We start from the raw sequence: 17,647 nt of genomic DNA, 5'->3' as shown, positions 1-17,647 counted from the left end.
ATGTGCGTTTTCTGCTGCCGCTTGGTGAGTAGATTTTTTCATCTATCCAGTTGAATAATGTTATCAATAATTGATTGCTACAAAAATTATAGTATTATGCATACAGTCAATTTTTATGAAGTAATTAAGATATATAATAAAATGTAATATGGAGTAGTGTGATAGTAGAAGCAATGTAATGTACGATACTCAATATAAATGTTACCTCATCCCGGTTCTCAAATTTAGGTTTTACACATATTTGATGTTGTATGTTAAACCTTTTGAGGGCACATTTTTCATAGTGACTCAGCAAAATTAATTCTTTCATAGCGTTTTAGAACTGTGATTGACTGTGTTTATTTCCCAGCTTAACAAGTGACAACAGAAGTCATGTCACTACAAACAGAACCAGATTGAGGTAGCAGTTTTTGTACACCTGGTACAGTATGCTACCACAAGATGTCAGACACATCCAGAGGTGGTCAGACATATTCCCACCAAGTTGGACATAATTATGCTTCCCAAGGAGCACAAAAGACACATTAATTTTGTGATAAATAGACATCGCAAACATGTTTGAGAAACTACTTTGGTGATAAGTATACTTCCCAGGTGCCTTTAAAACAATGTTATTTGGTGGGATTTACTTTTACCCAGCCATAAGAGCTATATTTTACAACAAACTATCTGCAGCTGATGCAGTGGACTATCACTAGATGCCAGGAGCGTACATAAATGGTAAGATGTATTCCCAAAAATGTAGTAAATGCCCCTAACACGGCTCGCAACAGGTTAAAATGCTTCCACTGTCACACAACTCCATAGTAAATTTTATTACATTTATCTTGTTATTTTATAGAAAATGACTCTGTACGATGCTAAATGTCGTCTAATGATCATAGTTTGATTTGCTGAAGACAACCACTAAACAGTAGCACAAGACCAGGGTGCTCTTGTACACTGGAATTTTTTGATGAGGTGCTATGTCTTGATGTCGTCTTAATATTGTATGTTTTCATAATATAATCGCTTCCTGTGGTTGTCAGTTGTCTTTGAGTCTAATAGACTCTGAAGATGGCTTAGAGCCGAAACATGTTTGTGCAATAAAAGTGATAAAGATTGAATATTAAAGTATCTAGAGACATTTATGTGTGACATTGTAAACAAAGGGAGCTTTTCTCTCTCCAAGGCAGTTTCTAAATTACTCTTTGTAATTTTTTTGACTATCAGTGAGTATGGTCCTGAATTTTAAATGTTCAGTGTTCTTTGCTCTCTCATTTAATGTCAAGATAATTTCATTTTCTCGGATAGGTCCTTAAATTGCCTTGTACATCTCTGTAGTAGCAAACTGTTATTGAATGCATAAGTATCAAGTGTTTTAAATTTGTATGATTGACACAACATGTGAAATAGACAAAAGGCAATTGCCAGGAAGCGCACAGCGGTAAAGCAGGTTTTCTAGAAGAGAAATGCAATGCTGTAAAAGCATGTGTGACTGTGGGATAGACAGACACCATGTACAGGAAAATTACATGAAGTCAATGTCAGGTGACTCGACGTGTTTGCTTATTATGATAGTGGAAGCAAAAAAGAGGTGTGTGATGTTTCACTGCAGAGTCTTTTCTTGTCAGGTGAAGACGATTGTGAAACTACCAGTGAGGCAGAGAGAAATGATGACATGCAAAAGAGCAAACATCCATGTCAGCCAAATTACTCAGTTGGGAGAGCATTGAAACTTTCACATAGAAGAGAACTTAGTATACACCATACATAAGCAAAGAAGAGAGCACTGAAAGGTGGAAGGAATATGTAGAAATGTTGTACTAAGGAGGCAAACTTAAAGATGGTATAGAAAGGGAATAAAAGGAAGATGAAGGGAAGATTTTGAGGTATGACACAAAGAGAATAATTTGATGGACCACTAAAAGGCTTAAATTGGAACAAAGGACATGGAGTAGACAGCATTCCCTCAGAATTATTGAGACCTTTGGGAGAACATACCATGACAACTATTTTACCTGGTATGAAAAAGATATAAGAAATGTATAATACCCTTAGATCTCAAAAAGAATGTAATATTTCCAATTCAAAAGAATTCAGGTTCAAATGGCTCTGAGCACTATGGGACTCAACTGCTGAGGTCATTAGTCCCCTAGAACTTAGAACTAGTTAAACCTAACTAACCTAAGGACATCACACACATCCATGCCCGAGGCAGGATTCGAACCTGCGACCGTAGCGGTCTCGCGGTTCCAGACTGCAGCGCCAGAACCGCACGGCCACTTCGGCCGGCTAGAATTCAGGTGCTGACACATGTAAATATTATAGAGTTACCATTTTAATAAGTCATGGTTACAAAATTCAGACGACACAAATTATTTACAGAATAAAGGAAAAACTAGTAGACACAGGGGGCGATTCTAGAAGATGGTCTGGGGGCAAGGGGTCTTTGGGAATGGAATAGCACTTAACAAAAGTAGAGATGGGGTCCTCCACTGACAAATTGGTCAAATTTGGCATTGCTTAAAGTAGTTTTTGGTAACTGTTTTGGAGTTTGGGGTAAAATCGTGTCTACAGAATGTGTGTGCCTGGGAAAATAATAATATTTGACCCAGATGTCCGGCAATTTCCAAGTTTTTGTCTGGGGACAGCAATTTGAGTGTTGGGAGACATACCCGCATAGTTAGCTTTCTTGATTTTTGTAGTTGGTACTTGTACATTAATATACATCCAGTGTATATTAATAAATAATAAGACACTCATTTTAAGTTAAATGATATTTATTGGTTTAGATAGTAAGCTATTTACCGCTCTTATTTTTTTGTTAAAATGTGTTTGAAATACATTACAACCTATATTGCTTCATAATTATGAAAAAATGAGTGTTGAAGTAATATATTCACTGATTTCTGAAGTCATTTTATCCAGTGTAATATGATACTCAATTTGGGGAGGGGGGGGGGGCACTATAGCCCCCCCGCCCACCACCTCGCCACCGCCCCTGAGTAGACACCAATGTCAAGGAAGGTCAGTTTTGGTTCCAGAGAACTGTGAGAACGTGAGGCAATTACTGACCTACTGCTACTCTCATGAGAAAATCTGAAGAAAGGGAACACACACACACACACACACACACACACACACACACACACACACACACACACACTCTCTCTCTCTCTCTCTCTCTCTCTGTCTGTCTCTGTGTGTGTGTGTGTGTGTGTGTGTGTGTGTGTGTGTGTGTGTGTGTAGGTAGGTAGGTAGGTAGGTAGGTAGGTTTTGAGAAAGCTTTTGACAATGTTAACTGCAATATGCTCTTTGAGATTCTGGAGATAGTCAGGACAGTACACAGGGAGTGAAAGATTACATAAAACTTGCACAGAAACCTGACTGCAGTAATAAGAGTTGGAGGACATGAGAGGGAAGTGGCACATGAGAGAAGAGTGAGACAGTGTTGTATCCTACCCCTGATGTCATTCACTACTTACATTAGACAAGGAGTAAAGTATATCACAAAGAAATTTGGAAATGGAATTAACATTGAGGTAGAAGAAATAAAAACCTTTAGGATTGCTGATTACATGTAATTCTGTCTAGAGACTGCAAGGACTTGGAAGAGCAGTTGAAGAGAGCAGCAGAGTTTGTAGTATCTTGAGAAGAATTTGTAAGATCAAAATCAGTGAAAGCAAAACATTATGGTGGTGATTCGAAAATCCTGAGACATCAAAGTGCCACGAGTTTCCTAATGGAGGAAAGAGAGAGAGAGAGAGGGGGGGGGGGGGGGGATTGTGGAGGTAGATGAAGGCTTGGCTATAGTAAGCAGGCTTTAATTGATGTAAATCTCCATACTAATGCAGAGGTGAAAAGATGGGCACATGATGCACTAGTACAGAGAGCTGCATCAAACAAGAAGCTTTCACCAACCATTTTTAATGGATAAGATAAAGAAATTAAAAAGGCACAAAGAAATTAACAGTATTTACTTACACATACCGGGTTAGTGCACCGAAGTGCAGAAGTTCAAATTGACCTCCTGTTGTATACGAACTACTGATGAAACGTATATGGCATGACTTCCTGGCAAGAAACTGGATAATAATCACCAAAGGAGCATTACACTAATAGAGGTAATGAGGTTGTGCAGCAATTTGTTGTTAGTATTATCTAATAATGTGAGCATTACATAAAATAATGAACTCCCTTCCGGATCAAAGTAAGAGATGTTAAATCATGATGTTGATATTCTTGTTTTGATTATTGACTCCAAGAATTGTGCTGCTGGCTTGAAGAGATAAGTCTTTCCCATGTTTTTGTGTTTTCATCCTTTGTTGCACCAAATATTCCACTACCAAATAAATAACAGAAACAAAATATTCATGCAGTATCAATATTTTGTTGATATCACTAGGTAAGTGTGTCATGAATTTGTTGATGTGTTATGTGAAGCTGGAGATGTCATTTGCATGACTTCAAGTCTGGAAAAACAGGGTTTTCAGTTACCAGTTATGAAAGGGGTTTTATAAAATTTTGGGGGGGTCTATATGCTGGATAGACCCAAAGTAAGCACATCTCACTGGTGTGCCAATATCAGTGTGAAGTATTTTGGAACAATATTTTAGTTCTAATTATGCGGGTCCACAACCCTGAAAACTTCTTGAATGATATCACTTTGTTGCACTGTTTGCTATTGCTGGGCTCAAACCACCCTTCTATTTTATATTTTTTCACTACCACATAGTTCCGGTTGTGCAGCCCTTCTCAAGGGTTTGTAACATGTTCCAGATATAAAACAGTGAAAATACAAAATGTAAAGCAACCATTGGTTTTTCAACCGACACAGTAGAAAGAGAACTTACAAAGTACAGCCCATTAGATGTGCATAAAAATTTTTAACTACATCACTGGACTTCAGAGTTACAATCATGACAATAGGTTACATGTTTCATATCACTGTGCACCAGGCCAACCTCTCCACGATTCTATAATATTGTGACATAGACAACTATGTGGATTGTAATCCAAATATATGTGATTAACAGGTTATACCACAGATATGTCAGTAACGGTTTATACTATGTAATTTCAGGGAATTAAACCTCCACCAGCAGCTTGGCTGGCCACCTCTCAGGCCTCTCGCCGCGAGTTAATCATTTTAACTAGGTTGTGGTTGTGTATTGGGCACTATTGTTTTAGCTATCGCCATTTGCTATGTGGTGATCCCCCACAGCTTTTTGCTCATTGTCATCAACCGTTGACTGTTCGCCATTCCCTGACAGAATACCCTTTTTTTTTTAACCACTTACGTTCTAATTTGTGTTTGCCGTCTGGGTTATCGACTGTTTTAGTGAGCAAGGCGGGAGCTGTCTACTGTGTTTTACTGTTTATCCATTGTAGCAATATGGTGAAGTTCAGGTCCCCCGTTGTCTCTATGGAGTATTTTATGGATCTTTCTTGAAGATGAAGTCCCTGTTTTTAGCTGTCTTTCCTTCCATCATCCTAACTCCTTTTCTGTTTTCGTGTTCTACTGTTCTGTCACGGGCATGTATGACCTCAGTTGTTTTTGTGTCCTGACACAAAACAAACTAACTCTGTAATTTCTATTTTTATTTTATCAACTGAACAAACAACAGCTTATACCCTGTATATTAGTTGTGTTATAACTGATAAGCATTGCATACATTTCAGAATGGCTGTAGCAATAACAGCCAAGGCAGCAGATTGATATAATTCAACATATTTAGTAACAGCATGTACGGCAAACCTATGTACAATGTGAGAACATTACATTTTGCTGAAATTACTTCAAAACATATTTTTGTCATTATTTGGAATTTTGTCCTGTGGATACTTCATGTTTATGATGATCTTTTCATTCATGTGCTTTTTGGTATAAGGCATGCATGAATGGTGAGCATTATCTGAAATCCTTTGTCAGTCATCAAGTTAAGTCTTCTCATTCACAATGTGTGTTAAGGAGCTAATATCCATTCAGATTTACTCTGTCTTGCATATGACAACTGAAAATATGGTTGTATGTATGTAGAATAAGGAACGAAAGGAATGAAATGTATTTGATGCTCCTGATATATTACAATTAATTGTAATAAAAATATAAACTCAGGATTTTACTGTAACATTAAATTAAGTAATCTTTTGCCATTTATGTAGCCAGTTCAATAACCAGTTGCAACCTAATGTTGATTTACTGAAAAAGAAAGAAAGTTTAGTATAAAAACTTCCGATTTGGAGTGTTGAAAGATGTGCGTTTCCTTTGTTGCACTCACATTTTTGTTTATTATATTATTGTTGTCTTTTTATCAAAGCTATTGGATGAGGTAATTGTGGCTGTGAAAGCTGAATGTATAGCAGTTAGTTTAGTTTTATACTACCTAAGCTGCATCATTTGCGATATGTAGTAGATATTACATTTTCATGTGGTTATTATCTCTCTGAACAATGTGTTCTAAGGTCGCAAAACAAGGATGAAAACACCTAGAAATTTACTCAGGCATAAAAACGTAATGTGACCAAAATAAACAAACATTTAAATGAGAACTGGGAAAGTGGAGTACTTCACTAGGAGCATTATAAAGAACCACATTGCTCTCCAACTGAAATGCAAAAGCAAAGTGGCACTGTGCAAGCAACTGGGCCTGCATTGGAGAAGACAATTTAAATTCCTCTTGGGTCATATTGGTTTAGAATTTTCGTAGTTTTCTTGAACTGATTAAGGCAGTTTCTGTGATGGCTTCATTGAAAAGGGAGAGGATAATTTCCTTATTTCCCAATCTGATTTTTTGCTGCATCTCTAATGCCTCCATTGATGGGACGTTAAACCCTTCCCTCAATTGTTAATTGTAAACTGTTTGAACACTAGCAATGCTTATTTCATTACAATGTTTTGAAGCTAAAGCATGGAGCTGTGCATGTCGTGGCTTCATAATTGCTAAATTGTGGCATTAACCTTAGCTTATAGATGCTATTCCACAATGACATCAAATGAAAATGCTGCCACAGTGAATTCCAATGATACCTTCTTTATGTAAACAGGGTGTATACGACCCGGGACAACCGGGAGATCCGGGAAAAACCCGGGATTTTTTTCATCCGGGAGAAAACCGGGAAAAACCCGGGATTTTTTTTTAGAATTCCGGGAATTTTTAATTGTTTTAATTTCCAGTTAAATTTTTGTAACATTGTCTGGTAAGAACCAATACTGTAACAAAGGATATTAGCGTATCTCGCTAGTGCAGAATAATAGTGCAGCAGTAAAATATGAAAGAGAGAAAAAAAAAAAAACGAAAATAAAACTAAGTTGCCAAGGAAATGCGCCATATACAGCAACAAAACAAAGTGCTCACACATGTGTCTGCCAACAGCAAAATGTGTCAACGGTTTTAGGAAGACTATGCATTGCTTCATAACAACAAATTGCCTCCGATGACCGTGACGTCACAACTGTTTACATTAGATTCGCTTGAGCAGTTGCGAGCGAGCGCATGTGCAGTTGAGTCGCATATAGTAGTAACTTCTTCCGCTTCTAGTTACAGAAGTGTGGCAGTTAGCTGTATAAGCAGTAGCGGCAAGCACCCAGATGCTACCCGGAAAAAAAAAAATTTCCTGGCGCGCCTAAGCTGTCAGACTGATGCACTTGCAACAGGCCTGGATATAGGGGTCGGGGGACAAACCGGGATATCTGCCCCGGGCGGCAATTTCAGTTGGGGGAGGTGGGGAGACCTTGTTTCACAAAGCGCCTAGAATCCAGCGGAGGTCGGTCTATCGATTATTCATATGATTTTGAAACGGATCCCTGTTGAATAACAGGTAAGAAAGAATACGTATTATCGTCTCGGTGTAACCAAGAAAATGAAATTTTGGCAGAAAACTTTTTGCCGGAACGCTACACTGGTAAGGGCCAGTTGTACAGTCTCCGGCTAGAAGCCGCTAAAGTTCTATTCTGAGAATAGCATAGAAAACACGTTGTACGAACACGCGGGGTAACTAAACCGGTGATTGTGGCAGGGTTAGTCAAGTTAACCGGAGAATAAGTTTTAGCCCTGGCAGGAATAGTTAGAGAACTGGTGATGACAAGGTTGTTTGTTAGCACGAGAAAGGAGAAGAAATGGGGACATCACACAAATTATGGAAGAATATGACGATTCCAAATTTATAGAAAAAATTTGCACTACTACTTTTCGATCTCATGCTTCAGAAGCAAGAGCGTATGAATGAAATGTGAAACTATTTCTTAACATGGAACTTTTTGCTTTTAGTAGGCCTAATAGGCATTTGATATTGGTACTTCATGATTATATTCTGTCGTGTTATAAAAATTACCATTTGTGCCAAAACAGTGGCGGTGTGTGTTACAAAAAAAATGGTTCAAATGGCTCTGAGCACTATGCGACTTAACTTCTGAGGTCATCAGTCGCCTAGAACTTAGAACTAATTAAACCTAACTAACCTAAGGACATCACACACATCCATGCCCGAGGCAGGATTCGAACCTGCGACCGTAGTGGTCGCTCTGCTCCAGACTGTAGCGCCTAGAACCGCACGGCCACACCGGCCGGCTTTGTGTTACAATTGCTAAAATATTAGGCAGACCTATTTCGTGTTATCTAGCAGACAGTGACAAAATACACGTAATCAGATCGAGAAAGCACACCAGTCTTGGGTACTATTCATAGGTATTAATAGCTTTTTCAGTATTAGCCAACGACATTTGCTTTTTTCATGTAGCAAAACTTTTAACGAACTTTGATGAGCTAATGGATTATTTCCCAAAAAGAAAGCACTCCATGTAAAGCTGTACTAAGGTTAGTGAGAAAAGCAATGCTAGGACTTAAAGATTGAAGAAATATGTACTGTCTTGCTTGTCTGTTGTCTTTACTGGTTTTATGTATCCTATATTTAATTTTATTTGACACAATAAATCAAGTTATTAGCTAACAGGCAATTAAGAGTGCAAATTATCTGAAGAGTTCCTGCTCTCCCGGTTACAAATAACCCCATCCACTATTTGTTGTGAGTTTTTTTTTAAACAGGGGCAGATTGTCAAACCGGCCGACTGAGAGCAGGAGAGGCACGACGGGACATTTTAATTTCCACTGTCCTGAATACAGTTTGATGGCACCCCATTAGAAAAAGTTACACGTTTGAATTTCACAGAGCGAAATACAGTAACGTGCGACAGAAGAATGCTGTGTGAAGAGGCGTGGCACTGCACTTTGAAACATTTAAGACCAAACATTTCCTCAAACGCGTACATTTTACGGATCAGACTTTTCAGAAAGATGTGCGCTATAAAATGGACATATTTATGAAAAGGCCTTTTTTTTTTTTAATTTTTGGCTTCCTACCTCAAACGCTCTAGGGAGGAGGGGCGCCACTATCTAGTATTACCCTGGTTCGGAAATACCGTAGATCCGTGGCTGATTCACAGAGCAGTACTAAGTTGAAATGGGGAGGTGGGTAGTCTCACGTGACCCGTTTTTACGTTTAGTGAGTTTGCTGTTTCCTTTTCGTTTATTGCTCTCACATCAAATGAAAACAAAACGGATTTCTGTTGCCGGGAGCTATCAAATCAATTAAAATATATTTACGTAATTACGGAAGGCTAAATACGTTATTAGTTTCAGATTTTATTTTTTTGTCCCCTTTCTGACAGTCAAGCATTAATCGCCTTGCAGAACAAAGAAGTTATTTTTGTTGATTTGCTAAAGAAATTTGGTTTCCTACCTCAAACGCTCTAGGGAGGAGGGGCGCCACTATCTAGTATTACCCTGGTTCGGAAATACCGTAGATCCGTGGCTGATTCACAGAGCAGTACTAAGTTGAAATGGGGAGGTGGGTAGTCTCACGTGACCCGTTTTTACGTTTAGTGAGTTTGCTGTTTCCTTTTCGTTTATTGCTCTCACATCAAATGAAAACAAAACGGATTTCTGTTGCCGGGAGCTATCAAATCAATTAAAATATATTTACGTAATTACGGAAGGCTAAATACGTTATTAGTTTCAGATTTTATTTTTTTGTCCCCTTTCTGACAGTCAAGCATTAATCGCCTTGCAGAACAAAGAAGTTATTTTTGTTGATTTGCTAAAGAAATTTGGCTTTAATTAATCTTTTCCGCTGAGCCAGCCAATTTATTTGAAACGGAGCGTTCAATTCCATATTATTGGCCAGTTTAAACTGTTCGCTGCATTTCAAGTGCACGTTTTTATCTTCTAGCACGTATGGCATTATGTCATAATAAAGAACCAAACATGAGGTAATACAGTACTGGTGCTCCAAGAAAATTTACACCCGAAACCGGACATACGAATGTGCACTTCAGCCGAATTATGCATTTTAGTATGGTGCACGAAATTCCCGTGCTCTTGGAGTATCCTCCGATGTCTTGTATCTTTTATGGCACTATGTACGATCTTTTAATGTTTTGCACGTACGAACATACGGGCTCCCTGCGTAGCTGCGTAAGCGCGGTGTCGCTTGTTAGCTGGCGCTCTCTGGCAACTGCTGAAACGAACCTACACTCCTGGAAATGGAAAAAAGAACACATTGACACCGGTGTGTCAGACACACCATACTTGCTCCGGACACTGCGAGAGGGCTGTACAAGCAATGATCACACGCACGGCACAGCGGACACACCAGGAACCGCGGTGTTGGCCCGTTCTACCATTCCTAGACCGGCAGGGAACTTGCTGTTCCAACAGGACAGTGCACGTCCGCCTGTATCCCGTGCCACCCAACGTGCTCTAGAAGGTGTAAGTCAACTACCCTGGCCAGCAAGATCTCCGGATCTGTCCCCCATTGAGCATGTTTGGGACTGGATGAAGCGTCGTCTCACGCGGTCTGCACGTCCAGCACGAACGCTGGTCCAACTGAGGCGCCAGGTGGAAATGGCATGGCAAGCCGTTCCACAGGACTACATCCAGCATCTCTACGATCGTCTCCATGGGAGAATAGCAGCCTGCATTGCTGCGAAAGGTGGATATACACTGTACTAGTGCCGACATTGTGCATGCTCTGTTGCCTGTGTCTATGTGCCTGTGGTTCTATCAGTGTGATCGTGTGATGTATCTGACCCCAGGAATGTGTCAATAAAGTTTCCCCTTCCTGGGACAATGAATTCACGGTGTTCTTATTTCAATTTCCAGGAGTGTATTTCTAACAGGTCGCGGGAAAATATTGCGAATGGTGGTTTGAAAACCCTTACTTTCAGAGGAAATTTCCTTTTACGCAAGATGAACTATGTGTGAGAATGTACGATGAATTTCTTAAATTACAGAGCGTTTGACTCTCATTTAAAAATCAGCTCTTTGAGTACGACGATTTAGAATAATTTCGAGCCCAGAAGATCTGACATTTATGTTGTTCTTAAAATTTTTACTGGCACTTTTGTGTGATGTATCTTAAAGTGTAACGCGTGCAAAAAGGGGCAACATTATATGTGAAAGCTTTTATTTTCTTGCTGCAACACTACGTATATTAATTTAAACCATTAACTTTTTCTATTTGTGTGTTCGCGCTACTTAGCAGTGATGTTGCTATTGGCTGACTACATCACATGTCTTATGTTCTGAATATCCGTTGTTATCGGCTGGCGAGATCACGTGACGTGAGCTATGATTAGCTTACAAAAGCACATCGCAATCTCGATTTCAATGCTCCGGAAAGTAACATGCGGTGTTTGGTGGAATTCGAATTTATACTTTCGTAATACGAAAATACAGTGTACATATTGCTGCACGTCAGACATCTTCCCAAAACGAGTTTTGTTACCCGCGTTTCTTTTGCTAACGAGCTGGGAAATTCTACGCCGGTGTATAAAACCATAATCATTCAAAAGACTGATAACTTTTACAGTTCAGAGGAAAAGTATACTCTCACTTAACACGGAAAAAGTGTATTTTCACCCAGAAGGAAGTGTACTTTTAACTGGGAATTCTGGGAAAAACCCGGGAATTTTTTTTCCTCGTCCACGTATAGACCCTGGTTAATGAAAATTTGTTCGCGGATGTTACATTTTCATTCCACTGTTTGTATGGATCGACCTCAGAATTGGTTTATAAACCGGTTAGGTCAAAAGAAAAAACATGTGGAGATTAGGATATCAGATGAATTTTTTTTTAACCCCCCCCCCCCCTCTCTCTCTCTCTCTCTCTCTCTCTCTCTCTCTCTCTCTCTCTCTCTCTCTCTCTGTGTGTGTGTGTGTGTGTGTGTGTGTGTGTGTGTGTGTGTGTGTGTGAACTCCATAAGCCACAGTGTGGTGCATGGTGGAGGGTACCTTGTACCACTAGTACTCATTTCCTTTCCAGTTTCACTTGTAAATAGACCTCCACATGAGCGCTAATTGTTCTTATCTTGTGACAGTGGAATTGTTCTGCAGTCAGCTTCAAATGTCGATTCCCTTAATTTTCTCAGTACTGCTTTGTGTAAAAGACCATGTGACCTAACACTGAAATGTATAATAAAACTATTTTATGAGGAAGTCACTGTGTTTACCCATAAGCAGTATGCTTAGTCTAGGTTAATTAATAATTGCTTGATCATGCTTTAAGTTTATTTAGTTCAAAATATTTCTTTCTGATAATGCTCCACGGCATTCACAAGTTTAATGGGTGACATTTTCCAAGTGCTGTGATAAGCTATTGTAATAGTATCATTGATCAACTAATTTGTATTAGTGAAACAGTGGCATGTGGTGTCATCAGAGGCTGCATGTCTCAGTGCAGTCAACAGCAATCTGGTCAGTATTCTAACATGAGCATAGAATACTGAGTGGAATCCTGCCTTATTGGTCCTCCATGATTTCATTGTGTTACCAATGTAAGATCTGCTATTGGTCATTTTAATGGTAGGAGCTTTCTGAAAAAGCCCTAAGTCTACTCATTCTTTATATTTTTCCTTTCTTCCTTTTTTCAGCTGTTTATTATAAGTATGTGATATATTTAAATGATATTCATAACATAAGATTGAAAATTTTACATTGTCTATGGTATGATTTTTGCAGCAGTCAGACAGCACATTGCATCTCTATCAGCGGAGGGAAGTCCAGGTCCGAAACGAGGTCGCCGATTAAGCAGGGCTGGGTCAGTTGACACACTGTCTCCCTGTGAGAGCATTGCATCAGATGATCTCATGCTGGACTATGAACAGAGTGAAGGGAGCGCGTTTGACTGTACAGCAGAAAGGTAGAATATGTTTCTTGTACACACAACAGAATTTGTTTTTGCAATTCGTTTCTGCACTTACTCAACAGTTGGATAATTTCTTATTGTGATGTTGTGCATACAATCTCTTTCTAGCCGGCTTGATGGATCACTGGGTGGTCTCCAGTCCACTGGTGATAGTGTGCATGGGGATTCTGAGGCAGACTCCTGCAAGTTAAACTCTATTGGGGAATGGTCATCCGTGCTTAGAGCCAGCATGAAGGAGGCTGCGTGAGTACACACTTTGTTCTTCCTACTCCAAGAGTTATTGTGTAATAGTCCACCTGCTTATCTGAGTGGTAACGTGTTGGCCTACCATGCAGCAGGCCTGGGTTCGATTCCCTGTCAGGTTGGAGATTTTCTCTGGCATAGCGCTAAGGGAACCTTAAGCATTTCTGATAGATGACACCACAGAAAACAAAGATAATTTTGTTCATTGGGTTTGTTCGGTAATATGTGCAGCCCAATAAGATGATCACATAATACTCCTAACCACACACTCTAAGCGAAACTTTGCTGACGTGTAGGCTCGTGCACACCAAAAGGGTTGGAGCCTAGGCGTCTCGAAACATGAGAATTGTGATAATTAAACACACCATCATTTGTGAACTGTGCTTCATCTGCGTAGAAAATGTTATTTTCAAGTACTGTCAGTTGGAGGATTGCCTACAGCTTGTTTCATCTGTTGACACAAAGTTAGTCTAAGACCAAAGTCCGCTTCACTAAGACTCTGAACTCATTGGAGGTAGTACAGGCATATTGCATTGTGATGCATTATTCTCCAAATACTACTGTGGTTTATTCCAGGAATGTGTGTGGTAAGTCTCCTTATTGAGATTCCTGGAAAGTGTTAGATTGTTTGCAGCACCACATCTGCAAGCAAAGGTGAAATTTGTATCAGCATACTTGCTCATGCAGCATGTGCAAAGCTCCCAGTTTCTTGGAGGTATTGATGCACCCTTGTAAACAATAGACTTTCGGGGTGTCCTGGATCAGATTATGCTTCTTGGTACAAGCATGCAATTTCCTGTTCACTCCCTTCAGCCCTGTCATACATGAAATGCTTATATGTGCACTCCCTATTTTTGTAGCGTTCCATATTGCCACCAACATTCGTACAACACAACTGACGCGCCACAAAAGATTGACATATGGTATAATGTGTATTGTACTGTTATATCCATTCTGTTTGCACTCCTCATCTCAAAAATGTAAATGAAGACTATGCCACAGACTGACATGCAATGTTCGTAAACAGTAACATCAGTAGTGGCTGGTGACCATAAACTCACAGTTACCTTGCAAGTTAATTATTGTACATCCCATATAAGACTATGCAACATCATTTCATGAACATAAGTTTTCATAAAATATTACTTTCCTTGTGGAAAAGAAAGCTGCTAATTTACATTTTGCATGCTTTTTTGTGACACAGGGTTTTGCAATTGATTTTAAAGAAAGTACATGGTTAAAAATTGTGATTTTCACATGTAATAGTGTGAAAGCTTAGCTTTTTAATAAACTATATACCTCTTCATAATTCGTAACAATCATTGTGAAATGATTTTTATTGTCAAGTACATGCATTTGATTTACGTATCTTGTATTGAAAAAGTATGACAGCATGCAGCTTACCTATTGCTACATCTTGGGCCACTCATTACTAAGAGTTTAATACAGCGAAAAATATAAGTGTGTTTCTGAAATGGTATTGAAACTGGTATCTGTCTTCTTTCACAAGTTAATGCAACTTACTAAACGGTGCCAATGTCGTTACCGCAAAGCAATGAAGTTTGCACGGTTGGCATTGTGTAAAACACTGCAGGAAGGAAAAATACAGCTTTTGTGACAAGTGCAGCCCTAGTATCATGATTAAAATCATCCATGTCCAAAGAACTCCAAATGGATGTGACTGATTTCACTGGAGAATCATCTCCTGTGGTCTTTAACTAGCCCACATGTTATACCATAAAAAAACACTCTAAACTCAGTCCGAACAGGTCTTGGAAGACCCATCAGAACTGACCAACCGCCGTGCCATCCTCAGCCTATAGGCGTCAATAGATGCAGTTACAGAGTGGCTTGTAGTTAGCACACTGCTCTCCCAGCCGTTGTCAGTTATTGTGAGCGGAGCTGCTACTTCTGAGTCAAGTAGCTCCTCAATCGGCCTCACTAGTGCTGAGTGCACCACGCATGCCAACGGCACTTGGCAGACTGGATGGTCACCCATCCAAGTGCTAGCCAAGCCCGACAACACTTAATTTCGATGATCTGACTGGAATCGGTGTTACTACAACAGCAAGGCCATTGACCTGGTATATCATAAGAGCACTTAATTGTGTCCCTTTCTTATGATGACGTAAAAATAGATCTACTTAAGCTCATTCTGCCTCTGCCTTACACGGATGTTGTAGACCATTCCATGTCACTAACTGGTAAGCTATTTGACAAAGTGTGAAGCCATAAAATTTCTCTTGTATGTGAAGTAGATAAGACACTAGCTGCTTTTTCAGTTTGGAACATAACAGAAATTTTCTTCCAATTTTTCATGAAATTAATTTTAAAGGATAAACTTCAGCATTGGTGACTGCTTGTAACGTCAAGTGTGGCGCGTTAAGTATTTTAGCAGCCTTCAGTGTCCATATAGCTTTATTTCTGAATGCACAAATTACCTTGTTCATGTTTGTTTCATTCCATTTCTTATGGTTTCCTTCCCCCTGTTCTCGGTATTCTAGAAGGACAGGCTAGGTATACTTCCAAAATAATACAAAATCTGCCTATGATCCAGATTTAGATCGTATGTAATAGCCCAAATTTAGACCATTACTACAACATAATTTTATGTTTCTTACAAAACAATAAAAAATAGTAGCTACTAAAACGAAAGATACTGTAAAAGCTAAGCTTATTCTTAACTTTACACACTAGAGAGAAGACTATTCATAAACACAGAAACTGTATGAGAAAGTACTGAAAACACAGTTGAAAAAGTTTTAAGATAATTGAAATTAAATTTATGTGGGCTGCAATCACATTCACCAGAAGAACTGACATGACTGCTGTTGATGACCTTTGCCTCCTGGTCACAAGAAAGGAAACATCATTTGCAATCATGACTGATTATTTTGGTAAAAATAAGATATAAGTTTTCAGAAATTCTCATTGCTGTCTTATTCTCTGTCACAATCATATTCACTAACCATCTGTCATGATCACTCAACAAACATTTTCATCCGTGTTGGGACTTAGTGGGTCATGTTTTTCCCTTTCGTTGTATGCAGTATACATCTTTGATATGGTGTTTGTTGAAACTCGAAACACTTTAGCGCCCTTTGTTACGGAAAAACCCACCAGAAGAGCACCAACAATTTGCTCACATTCGAATACATTGAGCACCAACATAATGAAATCACAGTTACACGGAACACTGTTCTGTCCATGACTGACCCTTTCAGTGCATTGAGTGATTGCACAGGTGCCGTTTGTGGTCCGCACAACCTGCGAACTTGGCTAGCATCTGCTTTTATGTTCAAGCATGCATTTCTCATGCTGTTTCCAAATTTTTGTTCACTCCCTGTATTATTATTGTTGCTGTTGTTGCTGCTGCTGCTGTTGTTGTTGTTGTTGTTGTTGTTGTTGTTGTCGTCAGTCCTGAGACTGGTTTGATGCAGCTCTCCATGCTACTGTCTCCTGTGCAAGTTTCTTCATCTCCCAGTACCTACTGCAACCTACATCCTTCTGAATCTGCTTAGTGTATTCATCTCTTGGTCTCCCTCTATGGTTTTTACCCTCCATGCTGCCCTCCAATACTAAATTGGTGATCCCTTGATGCCTCAGAACATGTCCTACCAACCGATCCCTTCTTCTGGTCAAGTTGTGCCACAAACTCCTCTTCTCCCCAATCCTATTCAGTACCTCCTCATTAGTTACGTGATCTACCCACCTTATCTTCAGCATTCTTCTGTAGCACCACATTTCGAAAGCTTCTATTCTCTTCTTGTCCACACTAGTTATCGTCCATGTTTCACTTCCATACATGGCTACACTCCATACAAATACTTTCAGAAAAGCCTTCCTGACACTTAAATCTATAATCGATGTTAACAAATTTCTCTTCTTCAGAAACGATTTCCTTGCCGTTGCCAGTCTACATTTTATATCCTCTCTACTTCGACCATCATCAGTTATTTTACTCCCTAAATAGCAGAACTCCTTTACTACTTTAAGTGTTTCATTTCCTAATTTAATTCCCTCAGCATCACCCGATTTAATTTGACTACATTCCATTATCCTTGTTTTGCTTTTGTTGATGTTCATCTTATATCCTCCTTTCAAGACACTGTCCATTCCGTTCAACAGCTCTTCCAAGTCCTTTGCTGCCTCTGACAGAATTACAATGTCATCGGCGAACCTCAAAGTTTGTACTTCTTCTCCATGAATTTTAATACCTA

The 17,647-nt window shown here is 39.3% G+C and overlaps 1 protein-coding gene across 6 annotated transcripts in view; it reads left to right on the top strand.

Annotated features, from left to right (window-relative positions):
* LOC126250148 (uncharacterized) overlaps positions 1 to 17,647 on the top strand; it is a 637,275-nt gene that overhangs the window by 360,978 nt on the left and 258,650 nt on the right. For all 6 annotated transcript variants that reach the window (XM_049951536.1, XM_049951540.1, XM_049951537.1 and 3 more), the window contains 2 exons: positions 12,998 to 13,178; positions 13,293 to 13,427. In XM_049951536.1, coding sequence (XP_049807493.1) covers positions 12,998 to 13,178; positions 13,293 to 13,427 — 316 coding nt within the window. The remainder of the gene's footprint in view (positions 1 to 12,997; positions 13,179 to 13,292; positions 13,428 to 17,647) is intronic.

Source organism: Schistocerca nitens, chromosome 1 (assembly GCF_023898315.1).
Source record: "Schistocerca nitens isolate TAMUIC-IGC-003100 chromosome 1, iqSchNite1.1, whole genome shotgun sequence".
NCBI classification, from domain to species: Eukaryota; Metazoa; Arthropoda; class Insecta; order Orthoptera; family Acrididae; genus Schistocerca; species Schistocerca nitens.
Note: the sequence above shows the minus strand (reverse complement) of the source record. Positions and strands in the feature narration are given on the sequence as shown.